This window comes from Oryza glaberrima, chromosome 5 (assembly GCF_000147395.1).
Source record: "Oryza glaberrima chromosome 5, OglaRS2, whole genome shotgun sequence".
Lineage (NCBI taxonomy): Eukaryota > Viridiplantae > Streptophyta > Magnoliopsida > Poales > Poaceae > Oryza > Oryza glaberrima.
This window is the reverse complement of record NC_068330.1, coordinates 22,903,114-22,918,133: the sequence shown is the minus strand read 5'-3', so window position 1 is coordinate 22,918,133 and position 15,020 is coordinate 22,903,114. Positions and strand designations below refer to the sequence as shown.

Sequence of the window (15,020 nt, the reverse complement as noted above, 5' to 3'; positions counted from 1 at the left end):
TTGTAGGCACTATTTATGAGCAACATAAATAAAGCTATTTACTTCCTCCGTTTCACAATGTAAGTCATTTTAGCATTTTCCACATTCATATTTATACTAATAAATCTAGATAGATATATATATGTCTAGATTCATTAGTATCAATATGAATGTGGAAAATGTTAGAATGACTTACATTGTGAAACGGAGGGAGTAGTTGCTATCATTTTGGTATATTTGACTGTGTCTTAATAAAGCTTTCATTATTAAAAAAAATTATGAGCAACATGCATGCATGTCCACTTATTTTTCACAAACCTTCAACTTAACACAATAACAGCCTGATCATTTGTACATTTTGTACTTCCTCAGGCCACATAATAAGAGCATCATTGAAGACCACACGTACAAATCAATGTAGTAAGAACCCATAGAAATGGGTAAAGCAGGCTTCTTGTCGTGCAACAGGACCAATGTCCCTAGTTGGCACTACCCTAAGATTATGCTTCATCCCAAAATAGTGTTGCCCTAGCTCATCTCAGTGGTATATGTGTTATAACTCGAGTTTGGGTCTATGCTGCTCCCTGACATATAACTGCTACTCGTGTCGCCTTTAAAGCTGGTTTCCTCAAGCTCTAGACACTCTTTTAGCTGTGTCACCACGTCAGTCATTGTGGGTCGCTGCCCAGGAGCATGTGCAGTGCATTTCAGAGCCACATCTGCTACCTTCCAGATACAGTTGATGTCATAGGGGTCGTCTGGCATGTTTACATCCACCACACCCTCGATGTTGCCTCGCGCTAGGCGTTGCCGGGTCCATTGGATGATAGTAGTAGGTTCCGGGAGCTTTATAATGGGTGGCTGTCCTGTGATCACCTCTAGCAATACCACACCGAAGCTGTATACGTCAATCTTCTCCGAAACTTGTAGGGCTGTGGCATACCTGTGCCATGACAAAACATATGTACCATTTGGTCAATAATCATCAAGGCAACTAGAACGTGGTAATATGCATAGTAAGATCAGCATACTCGGGTGCAAGGTAGCCATATGTGCCAACCACCCTGACTGTGGATACATGTGTGTCACCGTCGCATTTAAAAGCCGTTGTCAGGCCAAAATCGGCAACCTTGGCCTCAAGATTTGCATTCAGCAAGATGTTCGATGACTTCACATCCCTATGCACGAAGCGTGGGCTGCATGCCTTGTGTAGATACTCTAGTCCTGTGAGCAACATTTTTGCAAAGGGAAAAAGGGTATTCTTGTTATTTTTCAATATCAGTATGATCCATATACAATAATACTAACATAGAACTATTGTGCTAGAATGTGTACCTTGGGCAGATTCTAATACGATACGGAGCCTTTCCCTCCATGTTAAAGATCTACCTTTGCGATCTTTGCCTGTCGATCAGAAGATCGTAAATGTATTTTTCTTCCAAAGAGAAAATATCATTCATATTGAAATTCGGGAATATGTGTTTTAATTGTTTATGAAAAATGGTTTTCTGTACCTTTTATTGTGCAAAGGCTATGACTTAGTCTCTTTCCTTAGTTAAAAAGAATATACAAATGAAATACTTAGCAAACCTCTAAGCTTATCTTCCAGAGTTCCTTCTGACATGTGCTCGTACACAAGTGCCAAATGTATCTCATCTTTGCAGTAACCGATTAATGCAACAAGATTCTTGTGATGAATTTTCGTTAAAGTCTGAGCCTGAACAAGGAAAAAAAAAGATCACCTTCTAGAGTCGGAAGAAAGTTTTCATCATTCACTTGCAAAATGCTGATGCTTTGCTATGAATTTCTGTATTCACATGTTTGAACTATTCCATAATATCAGAATATATAATATGCCAATTGTAAAAAGCATTAGTGGGATAACATATTCACTGTCATCATCACTAGATCATTTAAAAGCTGTATAGATATACTATTCTTGATCAAGCATTACCTCTGTCAGGAACTCACTATATCCTTGGCTGGAAGACTCATCCCGTAGTTTAACTGCCACATGAGTACCATCCTTCAAGAAGCCGTCGTAGACGGGGCCAAACCCTCCTTTGCCAAGGACTCGCTGGAAGTTGTTCGTTATGACTGCCAAGTCCTTGTACGTGAACTGACGGTTGTGCAGTTCCAGCAGGCTCCCTCCACTGCCATTCTGACTGTGTGACTGCACGCCATTCCCCAAAATCTGTGGCTTCACAGCACCCTTTGCTGTCCAGGCAAAATGAAACCAGTATTATCGACTGTTAATTGCATTTACATGTAGGAAGTTGATTAGTACTACTTGATTATTGATGCGCTTTAATGCCAAAGCTCACATTTGTTCTTCTTCTTCCTGATGAAGAAAATCAGGAACACTGCAACTGCTCCTATCACCACTACTGGAACAGCAACATAGACGGCAAGCATAGAGTTGCTCTTCTTTTGTGGGAGCTGGCATGAACTGCTGTTACTGCAAAGGTTTGGATTATTGCCGTACCTATCAAAAAGAAGAGATGGTGAACATTTGTTTTTTGAATGATGGTTTAACAATTTTGATCAAGTGCAAAAGAAATATTGGAAAAACCTTAGGGTCAAGGAGCCATCTTGACTTCTTTTCAGAAGACTAGAAGGAATTGATCCATTAAGCTGGTTTCCTGTCAAATCTCTGGATCACATATACATAACGTTGAAGTCAATATTTGATTTTCACAGGCACATGCTTACTCAAAATTTATGAACTTACAGAACATCGAGATTTTAGAGTGGTGATTATGACTTATGGCAATAAAATTGTATGACTAAATTATTAGAGAAAGATGTCAACATGGATCGGACTGCTTACAGAACCGCGAGAAATTGTAGCTGTGAAATGACATTAGGAATTGATCCTGTCAAGTTATTGTGTGACAAGTCCCTGAAATAAAATATAGGCGCATGTAAAGTGCAAATTTAACTCCAAAATCATTGTAAAAATGGATTAAAAACTTCTTACTTACAAATTCTTGATTTCTTTTAGATTGGCGAAATAAGATGATATATCGCCACTTAAACCGGCATACGACATATTTCTGTAGAAATGCACAATGGTTTAGAAAGCAGAGTTTTTGAAATAGCATTGTTTGTGTTTGTGCAGAAACTGAAATGAAACTTACACTCCTGTGATTCTTGGAGGGGTTGAAATGGAATAGCTGCAGGTTAACCCATCCCAAGCCAGTGTCTTTGGAGCGCATGGGTCACCTGTCCAATTCTTGTTCACCTGATACTTGGCCTTGATTGCAGTGATGGCAGAAACTGCATTGTTTCAGTGACAGTGCAAAGGAGCAGTGGAGCACAGTTATCAGATCATTCACAAATCACAAATAAAGACAACTAAATGTACCAATCAACCGATGGCAGAAACTGCATGCATTATCTTTGTTCAGTAACACAGCACAAAGAGGCGCAATTATCAGATCATCACGCACAAAGAAAAATATTTACCATCCTGAGCGTCTGTTGCAAGGTCGGCTGTGGAGATGACGGAGAAAGCCTCCGCGGCGTTGAGTATCGGCGGCAGCGTGGAGCTTCCCGCGGCGTTCAAAGAGAAGTTGTACCGGGTGATGCCCCGGTAGGGTCGATCTCCGTTGTACATGGCGTCGGTGGACAGATAAACCGGCTTGTATGGGGCTTTGGTCCAAATCACGCCATTGATGGTGACGTTGAACTGGCGAACGGCATTGCCGGCCAGGAGCTCCAGCTCGGTGACATACAAGGTAAAAATCGACCTATATTTGTAGAGACACCCAAGGGTTAATTACGAATTCAGCATGCAATTACAATTGAAATTTGAAAAAAAAATTGTCGTTAATTGCTCATTAGGCCGTGAAGTTTGGGACAAATTTAAGAAGTGATTGACTTGTACCCGGGATCAGGGTAGACGTGATTGGGTTTGGTGTCCCAGGAGAACTGGATGGGAATGGAGGAGTTGCGCGTCGTGATGGCCGTCTGCATCACGACGGACGGCACGTAGAACACGGGGGCGATCGTGTTCTGGACCTTGTCCGCCGTGGAGATGTCCGACCACTCCGCCGGCGGGTTGCTCCACGGCCACCACACGCGGTCGTACGTGTCGTCGGGGTACCTGATCACGGTGCTCCCGCTCGCGCCGAAGTTCCTCCGGTCGAGCAGGACCAGCCCCTGCGTCGCGTTGGCGGGCGCGTAGAGCGAGCTCGGCAGGGGCCTCAGGTCCAGGCCGGAGATGAACGGCGTCCCGGCGCCGGTGTTCACCAGGCAGACCTGCAAGAAATCATCCGGCACGACGGCGATGACCTCGGCGTTCCCCAGCCAGTCGGCGGATGGCACGGTCACCGTCTGCCAGAAGTTGACCCCGAGGTGGAGGTCGAACACCGGCGGCTTGTTGAGGCCGTCGTAGTTGCCGTACAAGAACTTGGCACGGACCAGGTACTTGGACCCCGGCACGACGGACGGGACCGTGTAGCAGTTGCGCGCGCCGGCGGGGAAGCTGCGCACGTTGTACAGGCTCCTGTCCGTGGTCGTCGTCGGCGTGGCGAACTCCGACGAGACGTTGTGGATTGTGCCGGCGTCGGTGAAGGCGTCGTCGGAGGTGAACTTCAGCTTCGTGGCGTCGTCCACGTAGCTGGTCTTCTCCGGCAAGCCGCAGTCTATGCTGATGAAGCCTGCGCGGTACTCCCGATGCATGAACAGCATGTACACGAGTCCAAAATGCCGGCGAGTTGGCGATCGAAGTTTAAAGCTCACCGGACGTGTCAGGCGCGCCGCCCTGGCCGCGAACGACGCCGGCGACGGCGAGGCCGAGCAGCAGCAGCAGCCACCACCGAGCCGCCATTGTTGGTCGATCCATTCCGCTACGTGCGTTGTGCGCACATGCATGCCACCAACCAGTTGCAATTAGACTTGACATAGTATGTGTTAAACAACAAAGATTGACTCTGAACAAATTCGCTAACTGCATCGGCCAGTGGACAGCTTGGACATCACCGAACACGGTCAAAGTCGCGAAGAAGAACAAATTAAGTAGACAAATGAACGCTGATTAGTGGGGCTCTGCCATTTAATTAACATGGTACAACTGTAGGTAACCATGGCAATCCCTCTGTTCAGTTTGATTTTAGAGTGGACTAAGAAGCCACTTTGTGTAATTTGCACTAATAAACCTTATAGTCAGAAGAAGCAGGAAATCACATGGATGATCCTGTAGTTGACTTTGCTGGGAGTTAGTCAACGACTTAGCTGGAACTCAGGCTCTACTACTCTAGTTTATCACTTCAGCCTTTTTTATTTTTCAAAACAACCTCCATACTAGACATTGCAAAGTTTCGTATCAGTAGGAAAAAATATAATGGTCCCATCGTTTCGCTTATACGGCATATTCGCAAACGAAAAGTAGTTTGTGAATAAAACTTTTATATACGTGTTCTTAGTGATCTAAAAGTAAAGGCTGAAAAATAAACTTCGATGAAAAAAATCTCAAAAATCAACTTCAAATTTAAGGTTAAAAATTAAAATTGTGGCTGATAAGTATAAGCATAAGCGAAAAGATGAGATCCTAAGATTATATCCTGTGAGGCTATAAGCTAAGAAAATAAAAAAGAAAAACACACCACCCCCCATGCTGGCAACTTATACACACAAATTATTAATACCAGCTAGCCACTGTTGTGCATCAACCCTTCAAAGGGGGGACAAACGCATCGCCCTACTCTTCTCTAAACAAAATATCATCTTCAAGCTTCTGAACATCCCCAAGAAAAAGGTAGTTATGGGAGAGAGCGAGAAAGAAGAGAATCAACTCATCCCTCGCATAACCTGAAGACATCCTAGAGTACCATCATCCTAGAGTACCATCGTAGACCAAATCGATTGGAGACTAGAAAGATAGAAAATGTGATCTCCTAGACAATATATGCTTCCATGAAGGTCGTGACGTCGCCACGTCGCCCGCCCGCCCGCCCACCCAAGACCTAGACAAGATTTTTACCTGGAGGATCCCACCATGAAGGGAGAGATGGATGTTTCTCAGCAATGCCCCATGGGGGAAATGCGGCACCCAAATTAAGGCATTGCGACCACCCTAACATCATAACCCCATGTTCTCCCGCTATCCGACCTGCACCAACAATGTGCCCTGTCGCACCACCATACGCCTCTTTGTCAGCCACCCCCCCCCCCCCCCCCCCCCCCCGGGCCACCTTCAACACTTCACCTCTGCACAACGACATCTCACGACCTAGCATAGCTCGACCATCACACTAGTCAGAACTCAAAAGGGCTAGATCCCCCTCCGACCCCTCTCGCACATGGGACCACTACTCCACTCGTCATGGAGTTCCCCACGACTGGATCTGGAAGCATACCAACCCTAGTAAGGGATGGGCTCCTTAAAGAAGTCAAAGGCTGGCTAGAAAGTTCTTGTTCAATAATTGAGCATTCATCCTTTTATAACTCTATTGAAGGAAAATATTAGCATTTTCACTTCAAGTACATGCACATAGAGTTCTGTCAAATGGATCTTACTTTTGTGTTCTCCCTTAGGCCTTATTCGGTTAATCCCACCAACAAGGGGATTGAGGGGGGGCACACCGCAATACATGTGGAATTATTCCTCATCAATCTCTTTTAATCCATATCTCATGGGGATTACCGAACAAGGTCTTAGGAAGGTATACAATGTGTGACTCCATCCACCTGAAATCCACCCAAAGGAATTTTTTTTAATAACAGCTGAATGTACCGCAAATAGACAGGTGGTAGACTACCAATAGAAGATGAGTAAAGTCACTAGATTATTGTCCATCTTGGCGAATAAAGTTAGCTTCAGTTCCATCAAAACTAAACCCTTCAGGAAAAAAATGCACGCAAATTGTGGTATGCTAGCCTACTAAGCTATGCAGATTCCATAAATTTTGGCATCCCAACACTAGGCTTATGAGTTTATTTCCAACATCAAAGCAAAGAGCATTTAGAAAAAATAGAAAATGTGGATTCTGGTTACTACAAAAACATCATGAATGAACAGATAAATTGGTGTTTCTCTTCCTAAAGAATAGTACATGACAATAATGCCACTCAAAGAAGAGACAAGTATATGAATTCTGAGTTCATAACCGAAAGGGTTTATACTGAGGATCTTGAGTTTTTGAAATTAATTTGTACATTTGCATTTACTTTGGTAAAACAACATTGTTAAAACTTCCATGAAGATCTTTCCCAAAAAATGACGGCATTCAGATCAGATGGGCAAAATGATTTATCGTGCAGCTGGACCGGTGGCCGTTGATGGCATCCTTCCAAAATTACGCTCCGTCTCAAATGCAGCGCTATTCTGACTTACATCAATAGAGTGGTCAGTGGCATACATGTCATAACTTGAGTTAGAGTTGCTGTTATTGTCGGTATAGAAATTGTTGTTCGCATTGCTGATGGCACAACGCCCCTCCTCGAGCTCGAGGCACTCTTGCAGTTGTGCCACCACATCGGTCATAGTGGGCCGTTGTGCCGATACTTGTGTGGTACACTTGAGTGCGATGTCCGTAGCCTTCCATACACCATTTACATCATGGTCACCATGCATACGTGCATCCACCACTCCCTCAATATTACCCTGTGCTAGGCGCTGTTGCGCCCAATGAATGATACTTATGGGCTCTGGATCACGTAGGACAGCCGGCTTCCCTGTGACCAGCTCCAATAGGACAACACCAAAGCTATAGACGTCACTCTTGGTCGTTGGTTGCATTGTTGCCTGGTACCTGCACATTCAATTAGTTCCACAAGCCTTAAACTTTGTGTTTCTCACATAAAACACTAAATAACATCAAGAAATACATATGGATTAACATACTCTGGATCCACGTATCCAGGTGTGCCAACAAGCGTGTTCGTAGATACATGTGTGCCATTCTCAAGATTGAACGTCTTGGATAAGCCAAAATCAGCAATCTTAGCCTCTAGCCTCGCATTCAATAGAATGTTGGTAGCCTTCACATCTCTGTGAATAAGAGGCGGATTGCACCACTTGTGTAGGTACTCTAGCCCTGACCATTAACCAGGAAATTTAATTACTGTTCAACCTTCTAGAGAAAATGTAAAATCAAACCTCACGAAACAGTATTACAATTTTAAAGTAGTTACCTTGAGCGGATTCCAGTGCGATTCGAAGCCTCTCTCTCCAGGTTAAGTATCTCCCGTTGTTTCTTTTACCTGCAAATAGGAAGAGAACACAGAAGGGGGAGAGATCATGAGGACTATCAAATGAGCCACTAGATGAAGTTTTACAATGTACTCTGCGAATTGATCGGGAACAACAACTTAAGTACATACCTGAAATATGTTCTCGAAGGGTTCCTTCTGACATGTACTCATAGACTAGTGCCATGTATTTCCCATCCTTGCAATAACCGATCATAGATACAAGGCTCTTGTGGTGAATCCGAGTTAAAATCTGAGCCTAGACAAGCAAAACTTGACTAATTAATCATACTTTTCTTAGTAGAATCTTTATGTAGCAAGATCAAATTCAACCGAAGAAATTCTACCTCTGCGAGAAATTCCTTATCCCCTTGGTTGGAAGATTCAGACCTTAATTTAACTGCCACTTGAGTGCCATCTTCCAAGAAGCCATCGTAGACCTTCCCAAACCCTCCTTCGCCGAGCACTCGCTGAAAGTTGTTTGTTATCTTCTCTAAATCATTGTAAGTAAACCGTCGGTTCTCAAGCTGCATTGATGAGCCATGCCCATGGCTGCCATTTGTCGGCACATAGCTCGTTGTCTCATTCTGCGGCTTTACGGAAGTGTTCATTGATCCTTCATAAGCGAAGAATGGAACTACTAGCATCAGAAATGTTCAAGGACAGAGAAATAGAGTTGATAATTGCTATGTTTGTAACAAGCCTCACCTTGCTTCTTTTTTCGTCCCAGAAGGCAAAAGAGCAGTATTGTGACTGATACTATCACCAAAACCAGAACTACAGGAACAGCTACATAGATGGCAAGCTTGCTCTTGTGTTTTGCTGGCTGACATGAATTGTCGTTGGTGCAGAGGTTTGGGTTATTTCCGTATCTGTTGTTGGAATGAAGATGTTTAGCCAAATCAGTCTATTTTGTCAAATTGACTGAATTTGGACATTCAAAGATTACTAAGAGAAGAGTGGGGGTGTACTTAATTACTTTATATTTAGAGTACCATCTTGAATTCTTTTGAGAAGTCCAGATGGAATTGAACCATTGAGTTTATTTCCTGTCAAATCTCTAAAGAAGCCATATGCCCATAAATTATATACATATGTCAGTTACAAATGATGCTAGGCAACAAAGTAAAATTTGACAGGAGTTGCCAAACTTACAATACTGCCAACGAAGGCAACTGTGAAAGTGCATCTGGAATCGAACCTGTCAAGTTGTTGTTTGACAGATCCCTGCAAGATATGAAGCAAGTCTTTTAACGCAAAATTCCACAAACGGTCAACAAATTAACATTCTGAACCTCATAACATACAAGTTTTGAAGAGCCTTGAGATTCGCAAAAGCGGACGATATCTCACCACTTAAACCACCGGATGACAGATTTCTGCAAAAGGAATATGATCAGATGACCGCGAGTTCCATACTTCCATAATTCCATTATGCAAGTCCAATATTTAGTACTCCCTCCGTCCCAAAAAAAAAAAAGCCCACCTAAACACGGATGTGACACAACATAGCATGTCCAGATTCGTTGTACTATGTAGTGTCATATCCATGTCTAGTTGTTTTTTTTTTGGACGGAGGGAGTACATGTGGACTGAATTACTTACATGTCTGTGATTCTTGCAGGTTTGGAGCTGTCATAGCTGCATGTCAACTTATCCCACGCAAGCGTCTTTGGAACGCACGGATCACCCATCCAGTTCTTCTTCACCTGATACTTTTCCTTGCTCACCATCATGGCGGAAGCTGTCAAGTGCACCCATGTTTTCGATCAGTAACACGACAAACCATCACACCGTACGTTTTACTCTTATGTATTCTACCGTCTGTCTATCTACATACCATCCTGACCATCTGTGCCAACGGTGGCGGTGGAGAAGACGGAGAACACCTCGATGGCGTTGATGATCGGTGGCAGCGTCGAGTTGGCGGTGGCGTTGATGGAGATGTTGTACTGCGGGTATCGTAGGAACGGGTTGCTGTTGAAGATGGCGTCGGCGTAGAGGTACGCCGGCGTGTAGCCCTGGCTAAACACCATGTTGCCGTTGAGGTTGATGTAGAACTGGCGCGTGGCGTTGCTGGAGCGGAGCTGCAGCTCGGAGAAGTGCATGACGGTGATGTACCCCGGCGCCGGGTCCTTGGGCTGCGTGTAGGGTACCCAGGCGAACTCGATGTTGCTCGAGGCGTTGAGCGGCGCAATCGCCGTCTGCATCACCTTCGTCGGCGCGTCGAATACGTCCTCGTCCGTGTGCTGCACCGGCCTCGTCGTCGATACCTCGACCCAATATGATGGCGAGACCCAAGGCATCCATATTCTGTCGTGTGGATCGTCGGGGTACCTGGCCATTAATCGGTTGTGTTCCGTTTGATCAATTCATTGTACCCTCTTGGATTGACTATTTATCATCTTTCTTTTTCAACTGTGTGTGCCCAATGGTAAAGATCAAAGATGTAAACCATTTCTATTATCTAGAAAAAAACTTGGATGAATCTTTTAATTACTCACCTGATGAACTCGGTAGTACTAATTGGGCCAAAGTTCCATCTGCCGAACAAGGACAGGCCCCGCTTGTCGTTCGCCTGCGGGTAGAGCTTCTTCTCGAGAGGCCTGAGGTCCAGCCCGGAGATGAACGGTGTCCCGGTGCCGGTGTTCACGAGGCAAACCTGCACGAAGTCGTCCGGCACGACGACGATGGCCTCCAGGAGCGTCGCGCCGGAGGGGTCCGAGATGTTGACCATCATCCAGAAGTTGACGCCGATGTAGACGTCGAAGATTGGCAGCTTGCTGAGGCCGTCGTAGTTGCCGTACATGAAGGTCGCGCGGATGAGGTACTTGAGCCCGGCCACGAGCGACCGGAGCGTGTAGCAGTTGCGCGCGCCGTCGGGGAAGCTGCGCACGTTGTGGTAGCGCGCCGAGAGCGCCGGCGTGATGTACTCCGCCGAGATGTTGTGGAACGAGCCGCCGTCGGTGAAGCCGTCGTCCGCCGCGTAGGATATCTTGGTCTTGTCGTCCACGTAGCTCGTCTTCCCTGGGAGGCCGCAGTCTACGCTAATGAAACCTGGAGCTCACTTTACATTTAATTAGCAACTGCGAAAGTATGCTAGCTTGTGCATATTGATTTCACTGTGAAGCGCTACTTAATGCCCGATGAAAATTTGTGTTTGTACCTTTGCTATCAGGCTGGGCACGAGCTTGGAGCACGCCGGCGGTGGCGGCGGCGACGAGGCATAGTAGAATTAACCACGACCGTGCCGCCATTGTTCCCGGCGTTGAACGCCCCATTGCACATGCAGGCGGTGAGCTACTAGAACTGTAATCTCTATGTGACCGTGCTCCAGCTATTTATAGCTAGCCTTTTTTTTTTTCGGGCTATGTTCGTTGGTGGGTACAGGGAACCATCTCCCACGTACTAAAAACGAAACGGTCTAACGTAGGATTAATTAAGTATTATTTTTTTTAAAAGAAATGGATCAATATGATTTTTTAAATAACTTTCATACATAATTTTTTTCTGGAAAAAAAAACATACCGTTTAGCAGTTTGAAAAGCGTATGTGTGTGCAGAAAATGAGATGGAGGGAGTTGGGAACCTAATTGAAACGAACACAACCTTAGGCTGTGTTTGAGGGAGAGGTGATTGAGAAGATTAGGAAGATACGTAAAACGAGGTGAGCCATTAACGCATGATTAATTGAGTATTAACTATTTTAAATTTCAAAAATAGACTAATATGATTTTTTAAAGCAACTTTCATATAGAATTTTTTTGTAAAACATACACCGTTTAGTAGTTTGGGAAGCGTGCACGCGGAAAACGAGTGACAATCTCTCCAATCTCATTTGAAAGAACGCAGCCTTATTCCAGTGAATAACCAAGTAATCAAGCTAATAATCTTATTACTATCACTTACTCCAGCTAGTACTACTATTATAGCCTAATGATCATCACAAAGACTCCATCGTGATTAGTTTAACCACGTCAGCACATCTGTCTAGTAACATAGCTTGCTAAGCGCCGTCTTCACACATATATGTGGACTGTCACTGACGAGTGGGCCTTTTCTGACATTTTACTGGCCACCTCTTTGTAGGACCGGCATGTCAATGACCCTGCAAGTCAGCAAGGCTGCAAGCCCGGGAAGAGAGCAAAGACGAGCAGATCACATGGGCACGTAGTTGACTTGGATGGCAGCTGGTCAACTGCTTGGCTGGGGCACGACTCGAGGCCCGAGATCGGTGGCCACTGGCCACGGCCCATAGGCGCTTGACTTGTTCTCTGAACTGGGTACCCTGATGCGCTATGGATCGCCGTAGAGATGGCGTAGCGATCAGATTCGCTTCCCACCTTCCCCCTCCCTCCCTCAACTGGTTTCCTTTTTTGGCACCGCATTACTTTTCTATTTTAGTAAATTTATACACCTAAAGTTTATACACCTAAAGTTTACACATCTTAACGTTTAGAGACCAAAAGTTTATAAGTCAAAAGTTTATATATCCGATTCAAATTTGAATTTGAATTCAAATATTTTGTTATATATAGTATTTCTATACATCTAAAGTTTATACACCTAAAGTTTATATAGATCTAAAGTTTATAGACTTAAAGTTTATAAGTCAATAGTTTATATACCCGTTTCAAATTTGAATTTGAATTGAAATATTTTTCATATATAGTATTTCTATGCATCTAAAGTTTATACACCTAAAAGTTTATAGATCTAAAGTTTATAGACCTAAAGTTTATATACCCGATTCAAATTTGAATTTGAATTATATCTTATTCAAATTTGAATTTGAATTCAAATATTTTCTATATATAGTATTTCTATACATCTAAAGTTTATAGACGCAAAGTTTATAAGTCAAAAGTTTACATACCCGATTCAAATTTGAATTTGAATTCAAATTTTTTATATATAATATTTCTATACATAAATTTTTCTAACTTTTCGCTGGGCAGGTGGGGGAGCGATCACCCGCCCATTAGCCTTTCCGCTCTGAACTGGAAAACGTGCAGATAGAATCATTTGCCATGAAAGATTTAGTTCCTCTTGCTTGTCTGCCTTTTAAAACTTATTTACGTTGTACCTATAATAACATGATAGTCTTATGTACATTCTCATGAGGTTAGAGGTCAGGTTTAATATAATCATTATCTAAAAGAAAGAAAGATTATTATGCAATTGCGAGAATGCGAGGTAAGTAGAAGAGTTTATTCTCCACTGATTCAACAAAAGCAGTACTACGAAATTGAAAGTCCCCTAGCTAGCAAGATTTCGGTGCAGAAAAGTATAAACTAGTACTCTCTTCGTAGACATACATATAGTTTTATTTAGCAATTTTACAGTTCTTTAGAAGTTTTATATCATGAGATAAAAAAATTAGTGTAAAGTTTGGTACCTCTTGATACCTACCTAGGTACCAAATTTATAATTGAAAAAGTGGTAACTCATGGTACTTTCTAAAGGACTATAAAATTACTCTATTTTTTAAAAAAATGAAAAGAAGTGTTAGAGTACTAAGAAGGAATTTAGCATCCATCATTGATAGAGAATATGTAGCCTAGTACTTGCAGTTATCTGAGTAGCACCCCAAGGTCCTGAGTTCAAATCTTCGTAGGAGCGAATTCCGTTCCCAATTTAAAAAAACTGTATACATCGGTTGGATGTAGATGCCAGCTAAAAAATACTCTTCTCTACAAAATTAGCATGGTGGCCCACGCAGATTGTGCGACTAGTATCATTATATTTTCTCCCATATAATAACATATATATTTTCTCAATGTATTATTAAAATATATTAAAAGGACAACATAATTTTAAATTCTGTACTAGCTTTACGAAACTACTAATGCGTGTAATATTTATATTATATTTTATATACGTGTTAGTTATTAATTATTTTTAATATCAAATTTTAGATATTTGTAAATTATATTCCTATATGGACTCTAGACTCGTCTTTCAATTTTTTTTAATTCCAAATTTTCGTTATCCGTAAATTGTATTTTTATATAGACTCTAGGCTCTTCTTCTAATATTATTTATTTTTAATTCTGATTTTTTATTTTTTTTCTAGTTGTATTTCTATGTGTACTCTAAACTCATATTTCATATTCTTTAATTTTTAATTTCGAATCTCAGTTACTTCTAAATTGTATTCCTATATTGACTTTAGATTCTTCTTCCCATGTTTTTTTAATTTCGAATTTTAGTTATTTGTAAATTGTATTTTTATACAGTCTCTAAACTCTACTTTTAATTTTATTATGTTTATTCTGAATTTTAGTTAGTTTTAAATTCCTATACGGACTCTGTACTCTACTTCTAATATTCCTTATTTTTAATTCCGAATTTCTATTATTTCTTAGTTATATTTCTATATCGACTCTATACACTACTTCTAATATTCCTTATTTTTAATTCTGAATTTCTATTATTTCTTAATTGTATTTCTGTATGGACTCTATACTCTTCTTCTAATATTCTTTATTTTTTAATTCCGAATTTCAGTTATTTATAAATTATATTTCTATATGGACTCTAGTCTCCTCTTCCAATATTCCTTTTTGTTAATTCCGAATTTCAACTATTTCTAAATTATATTTCTATATGGACTCTATTTTTTCTTTTCTCCGATTAATATGAGAATTTCTAGGCTGTGAGAGTGAACGTGGAGGCTCTTTTTTCTATTCCTTTAATAAGTTAATAGACAAAAAAAATATTGATAGAGAAGAAAATGGTGAGAAAACCTAGTTACCTTCAGTTGCATCAAAGCTAAACCGAAAAAAGGCATGCACACAAATTGTGGTAAGCTATGCAGATTCCAAAAGTTTTGGATCCCAGCTC

At 42.1% G+C, this 15,020-nt stretch overlaps 2 protein-coding genes across 2 annotated transcripts; both read right to left on the bottom strand.

The window, feature by feature from the left end:
* Positions 1–227: 227 nt before the first annotated feature.
* On the bottom strand, positions 228–4,939 carry LOC127773970 (senescence-induced receptor-like serine/threonine-protein kinase). The gene is made up of 13 exons (XM_052300220.1): positions 4,726–4,939; positions 3,869–4,643; positions 3,448–3,731; positions 3,120–3,258; positions 2,964–3,035; positions 2,810–2,881; positions 2,552–2,632; positions 2,304–2,464; positions 1,934–2,196; positions 1,570–1,696; positions 1,315–1,383; positions 1,011–1,203; positions 228–922 (listed from the first exon to the last, which is right to left on the bottom strand). The coding sequence occupies exons 1-13, from the start codon at positions 4,937–4,939 to the stop codon at positions 508–510; spliced, it is 2,865 nt and encodes a 954-aa protein (XP_052156180.1). The 3' UTR covers positions 228–507.
* A 2,115-nt stretch (positions 4,940–7,054) lies between these two features.
* On the bottom strand, positions 7,055–11,465 carry LOC127773972 (putative leucine-rich repeat receptor-like protein kinase At2g19210). The gene is made up of 13 exons (XM_052300221.1): positions 11,342–11,465; positions 10,680–11,232; positions 10,016–10,512; positions 9,781–9,919; positions 9,483–9,554; positions 9,331–9,402; positions 9,155–9,235; positions 8,884–9,047; positions 8,523–8,791; positions 8,308–8,434; positions 8,119–8,187; positions 7,829–8,021; positions 7,055–7,736 (listed from the first exon to the last, which is right to left on the bottom strand). Exons 1-13 carry the CDS (start codon positions 11,454–11,456, stop codon positions 7,235–7,237), a joined length of 2,853 nt encoding a protein of 950 aa, XP_052156181.1. The 5' UTR covers positions 11,457–11,465; the 3' UTR covers positions 7,055–7,234.
* Positions 11,466–15,020: the final 3,555 nt, after the last annotated feature.

What these genes read in the sequence shown, in the direction of transcription:
- LOC127773970 (XM_052300220.1), bottom strand. Translation starts at nt 4,939, where the DNA reads ATGCAGTTAGCGAATTTGTTCAGAGTCAATCTTTGTTGTTTAACACAT. An exon ending in CCTCCAAGAATCACAGGAGT is followed by an intron (nt 3,036 to 3,119) that starts GTAAGTTTCATT and finishes GCATTTCTACAG; the next exon opens with AAATATGTCGTATGCCGGTT. An exon ending in GATGGCTCCTTGACCCTAAG is followed by an intron (nt 2,465 to 2,551) that starts GTTTTTCCAATA and finishes TCTTTTTGATAG; the next exon opens with GTACGGCAATAATCCAAACC.
- LOC127773972 (XM_052300221.1), bottom strand. Translation starts at nt 11,456, where the DNA reads ATGGGGCGTTCAACGCCGGGAACAATGGCGGCACGGTCGTGGTTAATT. An exon ending in AGTACTACCGAGTTCATCAG is followed by an intron (nt 10,513 to 10,679) that starts GTGAGTAATTAA and finishes ATTAATGGCCAG; the next exon opens with GTACCCCGACGATCCACACG. An exon ending in CCTTCGAGAACATATTTCAG is followed by an intron (nt 8,188 to 8,307) that starts GTATGTACTTAA and finishes TCCTATTTGCAG; the next exon opens with GTAAAAGAAACAACGGGAGA.